General features: G+C 60.2%; 4 protein-coding genes and 1 non-coding gene across 5 annotated transcripts; 1 reads left to right on the forward strand and 4 right to left on the reverse strand.

The window, feature by feature from the left end:
- Positions 1-4,230: 4,230 nt before the first annotated feature.
- THITE_2122612 (uncharacterized protein) lies at positions 4,231-6,034 on the reverse strand. Its single transcript, XM_003657103.1, has 2 exons — positions 5,528-6,034; positions 4,231-5,461 (listed from the first exon to the last, which is right to left on the reverse strand). The coding sequence occupies exons 1-2, from the start codon at positions 5,643-5,645 to the stop codon at positions 4,659-4,661; spliced, it is 921 nt and encodes a 306-aa protein (XP_003657151.1). The 5' UTR covers positions 5,646-6,034; the 3' UTR covers positions 4,231-4,658.
- Positions 6,035-6,289: 255 nt separating this feature from the next.
- THITE_46655 (uncharacterized protein) lies at positions 6,290-7,186 on the reverse strand (the record flags this gene model as incomplete). Its single annotated transcript, XM_003657104.1, has 3 exons — positions 6,290-6,525; positions 6,583-6,964; positions 7,085-7,186. 3 exons carry the CDS (start codon positions 7,184-7,186, stop codon positions 6,290-6,292), a joined length of 720 nt encoding a protein of 239 aa, XP_003657152.1.
- A 460-nt stretch (positions 7,187-7,646) lies between these two features.
- THITE_2122615 (uncharacterized protein) lies at positions 7,647-9,670 on the reverse strand. The gene is made up of 2 exons (XM_003657105.1): positions 9,311-9,670; positions 7,647-9,250 (listed from the first exon to the last, which is right to left on the reverse strand). The coding sequence occupies exons 1-2, from the start codon at positions 9,526-9,528 to the stop codon at positions 7,870-7,872; spliced, it is 1,599 nt and encodes a 532-aa protein (XP_003657153.1). The 5' UTR covers positions 9,529-9,670; the 3' UTR covers positions 7,647-7,869.
- A 277-nt stretch (positions 9,671-9,947) lies between these two features.
- Positions 9,948-10,034, forward strand: THITE_t136. Its single transcript has one exon. It is a non-coding gene; the product is annotated as a tRNA-Lys (tRNA).
- Positions 10,035-11,143: 1,109 nt separating this feature from the next.
- Positions 11,144-13,203, reverse strand: THITE_2122616 (uncharacterized protein). Its single transcript, XM_003657106.1, has 2 exons — positions 12,139-13,203; positions 11,144-12,087 (listed from the first exon to the last, which is right to left on the reverse strand). The coding sequence occupies exons 1-2, from the start codon at positions 12,956-12,958 to the stop codon at positions 11,204-11,206; spliced, it is 1,704 nt and encodes a 567-aa protein (XP_003657154.1). The 5' UTR covers positions 12,959-13,203; the 3' UTR covers positions 11,144-11,203.
- Between the last annotated feature and the right edge of the window lie 450 nt (positions 13,204-13,653).

The following is a 13,653-nucleotide window of genomic DNA, read 5'->3' on the forward strand; positions in this document are numbered from 1 at the left end:
GCTTATCCGGTCCGCTCCCGATTTCCGGACGCGGCCCACTTCCGGATGCGGCCTGCCATTGCCGCGCTCTCCTCCGGAACCCTTGGTCACCGCAGACATCAGGCATCAGGCATTGAGCATCGGCTCCTCTTGCATATGCTGTCTGCGTCGTAGCAATGAGAGGACGGAGCTTCCCTGACGCATGCGACCAGCCAGAGTGGGCAAAGCACCGTTGCTGCCCCTCTGAGAGATGATTTTGGCGGGGCACGGTCGCTCGGACCGGGCGCCCCGCTGAATGTGGTCGCACTGTACGGGCACGGTACGGGCTTAGGGCTCGCCTCCGCCGTCACATGTCGATCCAAGTGCCACCCACACCAAGCGAAGATGCGAGAATAGCCGTGAGGTCACTATGCGGCAATTCCTTGAGGTGAGCTATATGACTAGGTGTGATCTGAGACAGATGTGTCCGGGATTGAATTTGTGTGCTACTCTGGTCTTTTCAAATTCCGAAGACGAACCATCATCGGCCGGTATGAAGAGCGAGTAACCCAGGTAACTTATCTCGCGGTTGTCGGCCTCACAGTGCCAAGCTGCATGCATGGCGCTGGCGCTTCGGCAAGAGCGGCGGCGAATTTTTAACAAGGCCCTGTCCCTGGCGGCTTCTGCACGCTAGTAACGCTAGTAACGCCAAGATTTTGTGGGGAAAGGCTCGCTGCAGGCTGAGCACCTGAATCCCCTCCGATGTCGTATCGCTGAGTGCTTGCATCCTGGCTGGTTTCGTCAGGTCATGAAAATCTCCGGATTGGCCAGCGACCGTCATCTCGACGTCTCACCGTCGGTCTGGCGACTTTTGGTCACAGAGCATGCGCGTATCTCGGCTGCAAGTTCATCTCAGCTGCAAGTTCGAGAGGGGCCCCTCAGCCGTGTTCCGCCGAAAAGCAGGAGGATGATCAACGCAGGAGTTCACGCATCTGCCGCTAACGTGAGCCGATTCCACCCGCTGAGCGGTGAGTCTCTTCACAAATCTCGACTGCTCTTCCCTGGCCGTGTGCCGTGTTGTGTCTTCCCTGGCAGTTATACCACAGTAGTCCACATTGCTGTATCGGTTTTTTCTCACGTCAGGTTCCGGCGCAATTGTCGTTGATGGTTGGGTTGCATCCATTGATAACCCGATACCAGTTCTCGAACAGTTTGACTGACCAGCTCATGAGTGCCGCCGACGACAGCACACCCGCCTACAGTGTAGCTGGAGTGCACCTTTTCGTATCCAGTCACATATCATGGCTGTCACACGTTGGTCGCGAATGTTAGCGGCGCCGACCCCGGACGTTCTTTGGAAGGTAATGTAGTGTAACCTGCGAGCCGCTTCCGACACTGCTGCAACAGCAACTTCATGATAACGGCACCAGCTGCCCCACCTCGCTCAATGCAATAACCCAGTGTATCTGTTTCGGCCGGAATCTCACGGACTCAAAAAACAATGGCGAGGGAGCAGGTTATGGGCCGGCCTTGAGATTCCGTTCACCCTGAGGCTCGATCGGGACAAGTTGTCTATTACACCCACCTTTGCACGGCACCAACATCCGGGGCTCTTTAGCCGGATCCTTCTTGGCTTTCTGCCGTAACAAAAGTTCGGATTACCTATCGTTGCGGACCCCTCAAGAAATGGGACGGTCCTGCAGCGCACACAGCTGGCCGACTCGGTTTCGGGGCCGTTGACTTGGGATGATAGTGATGCTGCTGGTGGTGGTCTTGTGCGAGTCTGCAAGATAAAGAAGATGCCAGATAACGACAGCATCACAGCAATATGAGATCCGAGAGATATCGCTTATCTCCGTTGCACGTCAATGGCACGGCTTGGCTATCGTCAACGGGAGATCCAATGAATCGCTTACCTTACTTTCCCCGCATTTGCAAGACAGTAATGGTTGGAATGCGGGAGTTGAGCATCTGTTTCTAGTGTATGTACATCTGAAGGGCGGGAGAGGTGGCTTGCCTTGTGAGAAAATAGAAAGGGGAAAAAAAAGAAGAAAAAAAAGAAGAAAGAAAAAAGGAAGAAAGAAAGAAAGAGGAAAGAGGAAAAGAAGAAGAAAAAAGAAGAAAAAGAAGAAGAAGAAAAAATGAGGCTAACTCCTCGACACTAGAGCCTAGGACCTAGTTAACCCCGACCATCAATCTCGTCCTCTTCGTCCTTCTCGTCCTGCTCGTCCTGCTCGTCCGTCTCGTCCACTTTCTCTCCATCATCAAAGCCCCGTCCTATCAGACCGAGACCGAACCATCTCCGCCGTCGTGGTTGCTTGGGGATCACGGGAGGGGCCGCGAGCTGGCAACCGTGCTGGTCCGCTAGGTCTTGGGCGATCTTGAGCATCTGCGCCTGGAGCTGTCGGTCTCGAACATATCTTGGAATAATGATGTGGACGTCAAGCGACAGCTTGCGCTCTAGCCGATCTTTTCCCCTCGTAGGGACCTCGGCGATCATCTCCTGGAGGACGCCGGTGTATCCTGTCCAGCCTTGTTTGTGATCCTTCGCATCTACCGGCCTCTGATGGGCGTGGTAGTAGTAGAGCATGGTGGCGACGTCCCACACCGGCATTCTCAGCCCACTCACAACCCAACCAGCCGCTGCTTTCGCAATGTGGTGCCATCCCTTGCTGTCTGGGAGAGCTTGTTGTTGCCTCCAACGCCATGCGGTCGCCACAAGGAAGGTAGAGAAAGATTCGGACTCGGTCCATAGGCTATGGTACCAGCACTTGGGAAGAGCCTTCGGTCCACGGATTGGGTAGGGCGGAAACCCATAGTCGATGACAAGCATGAGCTCGAAAATGTATGTAAGCGCGGCCTTGATTGATAGATCCCATGTGGGTACTCCTGTGCTTTCACGGACTGCCATTGGCAGGGCTTCCTCGGCCCCCGGATCGTCGCCCGTCCATTCCATCGCATATATGATGGCGCCGAGGGCTTCAAATACATGCTCCGCGGAGCGGGAGTAACTACGGCCGCGCTGCCTTGATTCGATAAGGCTGTTGGCTGATCGCTCTCCCGCGGCGTGGATGGTGGCTTGCATCTTCTTCGCCACCCGGTCCATGGTCTCGCGCGCGCGACTGTCCTTCAGCGCTCCTAGCTCGTCTCCCTCGGACACGACCCGACGCATGGTCGGTTGTTCTGGCCTCCTGGAGGCCTTGAGCGGTGTGCACATGAGTTCCTTGATACGCTGGAGATCGGCCTCGGACTCGCTGGTGTCGAGCTCCGGAGAGCCGCCCTCTGTGGGCTGCTCACGTCGCTGCGGGGCGGCGAAGTGGTCAACGGCGGGTGTGGCCGTCAGGCGCCCCGTGAGGACAATGTTAAGGTGCGCGCCGCAATTGGGGCAGTTTGAAACCATGGTTAGCGACATTGCCGACCGACGATTTGATCTGGGAGAGTGTGGAGGAGGTGGAGTCAAGACATGAAGGGTTTTCTGGCAGTTGAGGCAGGAACATCTGAGAACGCCGAGATGTGACATCTAGGAGCCCGGGCACTGACGTATAAGGTATCTAGGACCTTATGCCTTGCCTCACACACGTTTAGATGACGTAGCCTGAGCTCATGTTACCTCCCCTGCAACGCGGTTGTATCTCTGGATCTTGCCATGACCTCCTGCGGTCAACAACCCGCGGTGGTTGAACGGCTCGTCGCCCCCATGTAAATGGAGGCGAGGGTGGAAACGAGCGAGGCAGTGGAAGCGCTGCCAAAGATGTCGAATGAGACTCGAGTTGCTATATAGGCAGTGCGCATTGTACGTAGAACCTACATAGCTCAACACGTCCAAACATGCCACAGGCATTTCGCAGGACCACACAGGCCAGCCACTTGCATTGCGGACGACTTGATCTCTGAACAGGTGTCATCCACTTCATGGTGCTCGTCCCTTGAGTCCCAAAACTATATCCTGTGTCCCTATGTCCTAACACAACATCACCAAATAGGGGTCACCAGTCCCAGCCCTGTCATGCAGCTGGAAACGGCCGATCACCATTCCGCTTCGTCCACACCTATCGAGTGCTCCAGAACACGCAGACACTAGAGACAGCCACCCCGGCAGCCGAAGACGCGGATTACGGTCGGCTGGACCACCCAGTGCCGCCAGCGTCGTACGTCTTCAACTTCCGCTCCGCACCGCTTCTCATACGCCTGCGAAATGGCCCCTCGTATGGACAGAGCTAGAGCAATATCTACGCCTCTAGCTGCCCATCGAAATTGATAACCCTATTCCAACCGTAGTGCTGCTTACGACGCCGCTTTTTCCTTGCTCCTACTCCCCAGCCGTATTGTTGTCTGCATTACTGTTCCTTGTGCTGGTGTGGCTATTTGTAGCTTTGAATACCGCGTTAGCGCCGTAACCCGTGATGTGGTTTGCGGTGCTGGCAGCGATAGCTTCATTGCCACCGCTGCTGGCTGTCCTTCTTGTACTGCTATCTGTAGTGACTCTGCTGCGTGCACGTTATCGGAAGCCGTGGTAAGTAGCCTCGCTCGACCAGCCCCTTCCCATGGTCCCTGAGCGTACCTCCCAGCGATCAGCGACCCGATATAAGTACCTATGTCCATGCCGCTGTGACGCTCCCACTCTAAGCTCTCCTCTTCTATTGTTCAGTTCTATAGCCCCGATATACCCAACCAGGACTCAGTCTAGCCATGCGTATTCCCTAATGCTTGTAATCCATCTTGCCATCGCCAAGAACTTTCCAAAACTCTTCCACAAGCTCTTTCTGCCCGCTGCTGGCGCCCCTCACCGCGAGGTACACCCTCGAATCGAGCTCCGTCTCCCACCCGCCGGGGTTCCCGCTCACCATCATGCCCCCCGCCTCGTTCAGGATGCACCACCCGGCCGCGACATCCCACGCGTAACACCCGCCCTCCCAGTACAGATCCAGCTGGCCGGCCGCGCAGGCGCACAGATTGAGCGCCGCACTCCCCAGCGACCGCATGCCGCCGACCATGCCCCCGCCGGCCTCGCGCGCGGCCGCCAGCCGCCGAAACGCCTGCGCCTTCAGCTCGAAATTCGGCCCCTCCCGCTGGCTGCCCCACTCGATCGACACCAGCGCCGAGCTCAGCCCGCCCAGCGGCGGCGGGCTCTGCCCGCCGAGCGGCAAGCGCACCCGCTCGCCGCGGCCGCGGCCCTCCGGCAGCGACGCGTTGCGCTGCATGTAGCTGCCGGCGCCGCGCACGCCGGTGTACAGGACGTCGAGGAAGGGGTTGTAGACGACGCCGACGGCGGGGGCGCGGCCGACGGCCAGGCCGAGCGAGATGCAGGCGTGCGGGAAGGCGTGCACGAAGTTGGTGGTGCCGTCGATGGGGTCGACGATGAAGGTCGGCGCGTCCGTGATGCGCGTCTGCCCGGCCACGTACGTCTCCTCGCCGACGAAGGCGAAGGTCGGGTACGCCGCGCGCAGCCGCGCCGAGACGTGGGCTTCGACTGCGCGGTCGGTCTCGGTTACGATGTCGACGGCTGGGGGGGCGCGGGCGGGTTAGGAGCCCTGGATCTGATGTCGGGAGGAGGGGCCGGTTGAGTTACCGTTCAGCTTGGTGTCGGGCGAGATGCTGTTTGTGTTGGCGGCCAGGATCATGCGGCCCGCCTCGAAGGCGACCGACACGAGCGTGTCGAGCACGGCTTGAAGGTCGACTTCTGCCATTTTTGTACCTATATGCGCTATGGTCTGGGATGTTGTTGCAGTTTGAGGTCGGAGCCCTGGGCTGCTCAGGGGTTGATGGAGGGGTTCACGGCGGGGTAGCTCTGGCCCCTGAGAAGTTTCAACGCTAACATAGCGGCTGCACTAAACTGGGGTTCCCCCCCGGGCCATGCTCGCCCAAGTGAGGTGGGTGGGCTGGAGAGCTCTCTGGTCGTGTTTGGCAGGATCGGCAACAAGGTTTCACGACACTCTCGACCTAGAAGCGATTAAGCAAGGAAACTGCAAGCAAACGCATCCACAGGCCTGATCCAATGCCAGCTACACACTCCCTAACGTTACCCCCCAACTGCCCGGACACCTCTGCCTCACGGGCTCCGAAGGGCTGCGCATACAGCGGCAAGTAGCGAACAAGAACACGTATAAAGAGTGCCTTGAGATCAGTGCGTGACAGAGGAAGACACGAGAAAGCCGCCGGCCAAACTCCTCACCCAAGCCCAAACCGAGACAGTCCCAGAATCCCAAGACGCTTCATACAGCAGCCGGCCCAGACAGAGACACACCGAAGCAAAAAACCGCCAGCAGCCCAGAAACGCAGTCAGAAAAGCACCGCTTACATAGCACGACCTACCCCAAGAAAGCCACCCCCCTCACACCTCCTCCCTGAAAATCGACCTCCTATCATCATGATGCTGGCCCTCCGCCGCCGCCATGCGCCCCGCAAACGACGACGCCTCCATCGGCCGCGGACTGACCCCTCTCAAGCTGATATTACTCGGCTCCGCATCATCCCCAAACGGATTCGCCCTCGCATTAAGGTGCTGCCCGTGCCCGGGCCCCGGCTCAGGCGAGCGACTCCTCGTGCGGCCCCTCCTCTCCTCGCCGTCTTCATGACCCTGCTCCTCCGCAGCAGCAGCAGCGACGGACGTAAACGACCCGCCACGCGTCGGCGTCGCGGCCAGATTCATCGGGTACGCGTCGCCATCCGGCGGCGGCGGCGGCGCCAGCCCTCCTCCTCCTTGCCCTCCTCCTGCCACGACTCCGAGCTCGCGCTCCTCCTCGTACGGGTGATACGCGCCGACGCGGGCGTCCCAGGCGCTGTCGTCGTCGTCGTCGGCGGGGTGGGTGAAGCCGCCGCGGCGGGTGGACGAGTAGCCGGTGCCCTCGTAGGCGCCGGTGGCGGTGCGGGTGTTGCGGTGGCGGAAGAGGCGGATGCGGTCGTTGATCCAGCCGACGAGGCCGCCCGGCGCCGGGGTGGGGCCGGCGTAGGCGGAGGAGCGGGGGGAGAGGAAGGGGATGTAGGATTTTAGAGGCGGCGGGGGGAGCTGGGAGACGGTGGTTAGTTAGTTTGCTGTTTTCCTTTTCTTATATTCTTTTCGGCAGAGCGAGGAGATGGAGATGGGGATGAGGGCGGGAGAAGGGCGAGAAAGGAAGAAGGAGCTCACCCCCAGCCGTGAAGCGCGAACGCGCGTGAAGATGACCCAGCCGATCCCTGCCGCGAGCAGCAGCAGGACGATGGTGAGCACGACGGCACCGGCGGTGTTCATGACGACCGGGTGCGACCGAGCGGGCGGTGGCCGAAACAGGCGGGTTTCGATTGGAATGCGCCGATGCGCAGTGGGCATTAACTGGCGTAATTTCCGCAGACCAGGCGTGGTGGATGACGGCAAGTTCGCGAGCGCGAGGTTGCGGCCCGGCAGCCTGGTGTCGCTGTGCCGCATTGTCGGCTGCTTCCAGGTTCCGAGGGTCCCGCTGGGATCAGCAAGTGGCATGCCCCACTCCCGCTAACATGGAAGCTCGCCAACAACGCAGGTAACCACTGCAGCCCCCAAACCCCGACTTATCTAAGTTGAGATTTTGACGTTTTCAAAATGAACGAAACACCACAGACAATGGGGAAGGTCCCCGAGGGCTGAAGGAAATGTGGGAAGTTTCGCTTCTTCTGGAAGAAGAGAGGGCTGCGAAAACCCCCACTTTTCCTTCAGCCCTAGGTCGGGTACTCCCTCTGTGATACGACGATGGTCGTCAGATTACCGCCCTCGGCTCTTTCATGGTCAGCGATCTGGGAGTTCGTCAAATCTGGCTGGATGATTCAAAGAGTATCAGTAGGGGTTGCAGGCAACCCGAGACACCTCCACACTCGCTTGCGTTTACAACCTGGGTCAATGAACGCCACGCTCTCATGCCTCACTGCTTCATCCTAAAACAATACTGTGGCATTTCTAGGGTATCAAGCAAAGCACAAATCCCATCTCCCATTGCCCCTCGCAAACGCCATGCTCTCGACAAAGCTGCTCAGCGTGCACAGCCCCCTCTCATCCGCCCCGCACCCCTTCAGCGGCATCACGCGGTCGTTGACCAGCACGCGCACCATCTCCTCCTCCTCCGCTTCCTCATCCCCACGGCCCCCACGGCCCCCACCGCAGCGCATCTTCTCGACATACACCCTGGCGGCAAACGGCACGGCCCAGCTGGCCGCGAACCCGCTGTTGCGCTCCGGGCCCGTGCGCGTGGTGTTGTCCACCTTGCCCACGACGCCGTCGTACACGCCCAGCGCGCCCAGGATGCCCATCATGTCGTTGTCATGGCTGAAGTCGGCGTACAGCGCGCGGTCGAGCGGGAAGGTGCGCGGGTCGGCGTCGAGCGAGGCGTTGGTGCTGGTCGCGTCGCGCACGGGAGCCCGCGTCAGCCGCGCCACCAGCTCGTTCGCGAAGCCCGCCCCCTGCGTCGGCCCCAGCGGGTTGCCCGGCCCGAAGCCGTACCACTTGCCCAGCGACTGGTAGTAGTCGTAGGCGAGCCACTCGGCCGCGGTGAAGAGGTGGCAGAAGGGGGAGAGGGAGAGGGAGGCGGAGGGGGAGGAGGCGACGGTGTCGAAGGGGCACAGGTCCATCAGCGCGACGGTCTCCGCGTCGGAGAGGTTGGCGCCGGGCAGGTGCTCGTTGAGGCGCGCCGTGATGGGCGGCGCGAAGACGGCCTGGTAGGTAGCCTGCGCGCTGTCGCCGATGGTGGAGTAGACGCCATCCTCGAAGGCCGTGCAGAGGCCGTGGTGCAGCGTGTTGTTGGCCGTGGCGGCCTCCGAGATGACGACCATGTCGTAAGGGAAGTCGTGCGGGGCCGTGGCCTTGGGGTCCGCGAGCAGGGCAGCGTGAAAACCCTGCGTGAAGTTCTGGGCGGACTGCACGACGCGCTCCTGGCCCGAGGTGCGGATGAAGGGCACGGACTTGCGCGCCAGCGAGCAGTACCGGCGGTAGAACTTGAGGCCCGAGTTGACCATCTGCTGCTGGCCCAGCGGGGTGAGCTGGTCCGCGCCCAGCGTGTAGTTGTAGGTCTTGAGAAACTCGTAGCCGGCGGCGTACGAGGTGGCGGTCTGCTGGATGTCGTCGATGACCTTGGCGTAGAAGACGGCCTTGCTGTGGGTCGGCGCTCTCGCGCCGTGGCGGGAGAGGATTTGTGCAAAGGTCAGTTCACAGCCCTCTGGGACCGACGCATCGATCTCGGACGGCACCGAGAAGTATGGTGAGTACTGGCCCCAGAAGTGCGAGGTCGTGGGGCTGCACTGAAACCCCCGCTCGGGAGTGTCGCAGTGCTGGGCCGTGGAGGTCGCCGCCCGGCTGGACACTTGTTAGTCGTTGCTGTGGAGCAGCGGGACGAAAAAGACGCCGGAGACGCACAGGAAGGTGACGGCCAGGAAGCCAGCCATCAGCAGCATGAGCGCGAGGGCAGCGACCTTGAAAGCACGTCTGCTCCGTTCATGGCGGGAGTGGGCTCGGTGATCGGGAACCGCCTGGCCATGCGCAGCGCTCTCGGGAAGCTCGCTGGTAGCGTCGTTGGTCGGGAGCCGCGAGTACCGGGAGCCGCCTCGCCGGAAGTAGTCCATGAGGGAGGCCATCGCCCAGCCGACTTAAAAAACGTCCGGACGACTACACGAGAGTCCTCGCTATATCGCAAGCCGGTCTTTCCGTCGTGCTTTGAGGAACGCCAAGGCCCGGGCAGGCACGCCGGGATGAGTTAGGCTAATGCACTTGTCGGCGCACTGCTACGTTGCGCGGACTTGGCGGTCCGCATCGACGACTCGGGCCGTGTTGGGTCCCGGCATCGGTTGCGCCAGCTGTGATGGTTGGACAGTTGGGCGCCAGCCAGTCAGCGGTGGCCCGGCTAAACTGAAACCATCACAGGGCGTGGGGGCCGAGTTAACGAAATTTGACTGTGTGCGGAGTTCAACACAGCAGATCACTCAATGGTTTTCGGGCCGTCCATGGAAGTGGTCAACCTAATATAAGGTAAAAGTTTCGCATGCCTCTCCCACTCGCCCGGCTAGCTCAATCGGTAGAGCGTGAGACTCTTACGGAGATCTCCGAAATCTCAAGGTTGCGGGTTCGACCCCCGCGTTGGGCTCAATTCCCATCCAATGATGGCTGGCTCCTTCTTTTGCACCTTTTTTCAAGGACGGAACTACCGTACTCAAACCATGGAAGTTAAAAAACCAACAGCTCCAGCTTCTTTATTTTCCCTTTCTTCCCCCTTCTTATTTCTCCTTTTTTTTCTATTTAATTTTCTTTTTTCTTCTCAATTTTCTTTTCATTTTCCTTTCCTTGTCTTTTCTTTTTCTATTCTTTTTTTCCTTTATTTCTTTTTTTTTTCTTTTTTTCTTTTCTTTTCTTTTCTTTTCTTTTCTCTTTTTTTTTTTTTTTTTTTTTTTTTTTCTCCTCTTCTCAGAGAATCTTGAAGCTGGTCTTGGCCAAGCAATCAGTCTCTAGCATCCCTTTACAAGTTGCTCAGGAGCAGCTGAACCGGGAACATCAGGCGGCAACTCGGCCAACGACAGGACCATGACCTGCTCGTCCTGCACCTAGCAGCAAGGTATAACCGCCGTCCTTTGGCGATGCAACGCCGTTCCCAGCCAGAGCTGGACCTAACACAACAATTTTGCCCATGTCCACGGACAGGAGTACCATTCTTGCCGTAACCCATGACCCGTGAGACCGTCCTGTTTCGCCCCTCCTGGGGCTGGCGGCTAAGTAATTAAACGAAGGAGCGTGATATTGCCTCGGGAAATGCACCCGCGGCGGCTATGTGCTCCTTTTTCACACACCTTCATCAAAAACAGAGTACACCGAAGCGGCTCTGGCAGTGTCTCAATCCACTCAGGGACGTATTTGCACGATGCTTGTCTCAGCAAGCAGCGTGCCACGTCTGCCCGTCTATGACCGAAGCTATCGACGCGACATAGAAAACACAACGCAGAACCTTGTGGTATCATCGCCGGGCACTAACCGGTCAGCACCCAGTAGGCAAAACAGAATGCAACCCTTCCCAATTACCCAGGTGGCAGCCCCTGTCCCGGCGTCAAGCATCCAGCCTCGACGCGAGCGGGCCATCCATTTTCCTTGCCAACCCCACCTTTCCTTCCTCTATCAATGCCCAACTGCCTCCGTATATGGGTAGATAGGATAGATGGATAGACGCATGTGCTGCAAGGGAGTCTTCATCACCCAGCCAGCCAGCTAAACGGGGACGGAAAGGGAAGAGAATACAAGGTGTAAAAGGAAGTAGTGAAAGAGGGTTCAGAGCGCGACACCCACGCTCAGCGGACGATGTCCGTCCGTCCCGGCGGCCGCCAGCTCCATCCCCAGCTCGTCAGCTGCACCGCCAACCGCAACGCCGGTCTCCTTCTCAAAACACTCCCCGCCTTTCCCAAAGCCCACGCCGCCGCCAATCACAGGCGTGGTATGCCTCGACCCCAGCTTGGGCGTCATCACGGGCGACCATGCAGCCGTGGTGGTAGTCGGGACGGTCTTGGCCTCGTCCTCGTCCTCGTCCTCATCCTCATCCTCATCCCCCACCTCGCCGCGGCCGTTGTAATCCTCGTCACCACCCGTCGTCCAGGTGCGCACCGACGAGGACGTCGTCGTCTCCATGCTCGTGCGCGGCAGGCCCTCGGGCGGCGCGACGCACTGGTAGAACCCGTCGGACTCCTTGACGGGGCGGGGCGTCGTGGTGATGATGGCGCCGCTGGCCGCGGCGGTGGTGCTACTGCTGCTGCTCTGGTGGTGGCCCGTGGGGACGGCCCCCCGCTCGTCCGGGTGGAAGAGCCAGTTGGAGACGCGCGAAAAGGACTTCTTCTTGCGGAGGGGCGGGCGCAGGACGAGTGGGAGGGGTGGGGCGAGCGGGCGGTCGAGATGGTCGGGGTCGCTTTCGAAGGGGTTGTTGGTGGCGGTGGTAGTGTGGTGGGAAGAGGTGGAGTGCGGCGGCTGGGGTGGGTAAACTCGCGGTGTGGGCGTTCTGGGCGGCGGTGGTGATGTTGTTGGAAGCTCGAGGGGCTGTTGCTGGACGTTCGTGCCTGCCATGTGCGAGGGCGCCGTGCGAGGACGGTCATCCACGCTGAGTCTCTCGGCAAAGGACGGTGCTGCCGCGGGCAGCGCCGGGATCGACGGCATGGGTTCGAGGCCTGCAGCAGTTAGCATGGTGAGCGTCCAAGCAGCGGGCGAACACAGCTCACCCCGCATGTCGTAGCCGGTCGACGGGCGGCTGCCCAGGTAGATGCTCTGCCGCTCAATTATCGAGTCGATCTCGGCCTGCAGCCGCTCCTTCTCGAGCAAGGCGCTCGCGATGCGCTCGACAATCCTGGCCGTGTTCGGCGCTGTGTACGCCCGCGCCCGCGACTTGGGTGGTATCCTCGGAGGACTCGGAGAGCTCGGAGAACTGTCGTCCGAGATGCCGGATACCTGCCGTACATGCTTCCGGGGAATGTGGAAGGACATGGACGAGTGGCTCCGTTCGTGGACGAGTGTCCTGCCGCTGCTGGCCGTGTAGGCGCGCGGCGGCGGGGTGACGACGTCCAACTCGAGATGGGGCAGGATGGGGGACAGCCGGTTGTGCGGCTGGTAGATGCTCAGTTCGATCGGCCGGAACGAACTCGGGCGCTCCCGGCGCTGAGGACGGGACGGCGGCGGAGAAGGGAACTGGAACGACTCGGAATGCAGATGGCGGAAGTTGGTCGGCCCCGATATCCGCAAGCGGCGTGTCGACGACGACGACCTCGAGGACCAGAGCTTTCTCACGGAGTTGCTGTCTCGGCTGCCTGGCCGCCGGAGGCGTGCCTTCTCCCTCTCCTTCTGCCGTTCCCGCTCCAGCGCTCTCTCATATGTCCTCTGCGTCGACCAGAGCGGCTCGGCTGAGGGCCGCGGAATGGCGGCGGGCTGGTCCCTCAGGACGACGACGTTCCTCCCGGGACTCGACGCCCTCGACCGAGGCTTCTCGCGGGCGCCGCAACATGAGGCAAAGGAATTAAGCCACGAGGACAAGGTCTCGGACAACATGCTGCCGGGGTTGATACAGAGCTTCTGGAGCTAAAGTGACTGCCTTGACTGCCTCATGCCGAGCAGAAAGGAACGAACGAACGGAACGACCGTCCAGCAGCGACCAGCACTCGCAAGACAAAGGAAGGGCGAAGGCACAAAGACGCATGGGGCCAACAGCGGCAGCACGCGGCAGCGCGCCGGACGGACCAGCCATCTTTACATAGCATTTGCAGCAGCCCGACGCAAGCGTGGAGCAGTCTCTGCGGTCCGGGCTGAGGAGTGCTGACCTGCCGGCTACGCAGCAGTGGGTGTGTACGAATTACACACGGCCGGATGCGAGGTCACAGGGGGCGGCATCTGATAGGCTGGCGAGGTCCGGCCGGCGAAGGCCCAGGAACCAGTCGGCGCTTACGTGACCGGGGCCCAGGGTGATTATCGGGCAGCCGTACACACCCGGCTCGGGGTCGTCTGACCAGTGACGTGCCGTGAAGGGTGCCGCACTGCGCGCGATGTCTCACTTTGTTCTTGGACAGCAGCCACCTGCGGCGAACGCATTGCCACAAGTGCCTGCCAATGGGGGGGTCTCGTGGCCGTCAAGATTGGCCGGGCCTGGCCGGATCCGATCCCCTCATTTGGCAAGGAACAAAAGAAGAACTCAGATCAGATCTGGAAGGAAGGAGAGGCCGTGCGACGCAGCGCTGCTATTCTGGCTT

Source organism: Thermothielavioides terrestris, chromosome 5 (assembly GCF_000226115.1).
Source record: "Thermothielavioides terrestris NRRL 8126 chromosome 5, complete sequence".
NCBI lineage: Eukaryota > Fungi > Ascomycota > Sordariomycetes > Sordariales > Chaetomiaceae > Thermothielavioides > Thermothielavioides terrestris.

Bases quoted from the DNA above. Each gene is read 5' to 3' on its own strand.
- THITE_2122612 (XM_003657103.1), bottom strand. From the start codon at position 5,645: ATGGCAGAAGTCGACCTTCAAGCCGTGCTCGACACGCTCGTGTCGGTC. The intron at 5,462-5,527 runs GTAACTCAACCG...GCGCCCCCCCAG, and splicing joins GCCCGACACCAAGCTGAACG to CCGTCGACATCGTAACCGAG.
- THITE_2122615 (XM_003657105.1), bottom strand. From the start codon at position 9,528: ATGGCCTCCCTCATGGACTACTTCCGGCGAGGCGGCTCCCGGTACTCG. The intron at 9,251-9,310 runs GTGCGTCTCCGG...ACAAGTGTCCAG, and splicing joins TTCCTGGCCGTCACCTTCCT to CCGGGCGGCGACCTCCACGG.
- THITE_2122616 (XM_003657106.1), bottom strand. From the start codon at position 12,958: ATGTTGTCCGAGACCTTGTCCTCGTGGCTTAATTCCTTTGCCTCATGT. The intron at 12,088-12,138 runs GTGAGCTGTGTT...TAACTGCTGCAG, and splicing joins GACCGGCTACGACATGCGGG to GCCTCGAACCCATGCCGTCG.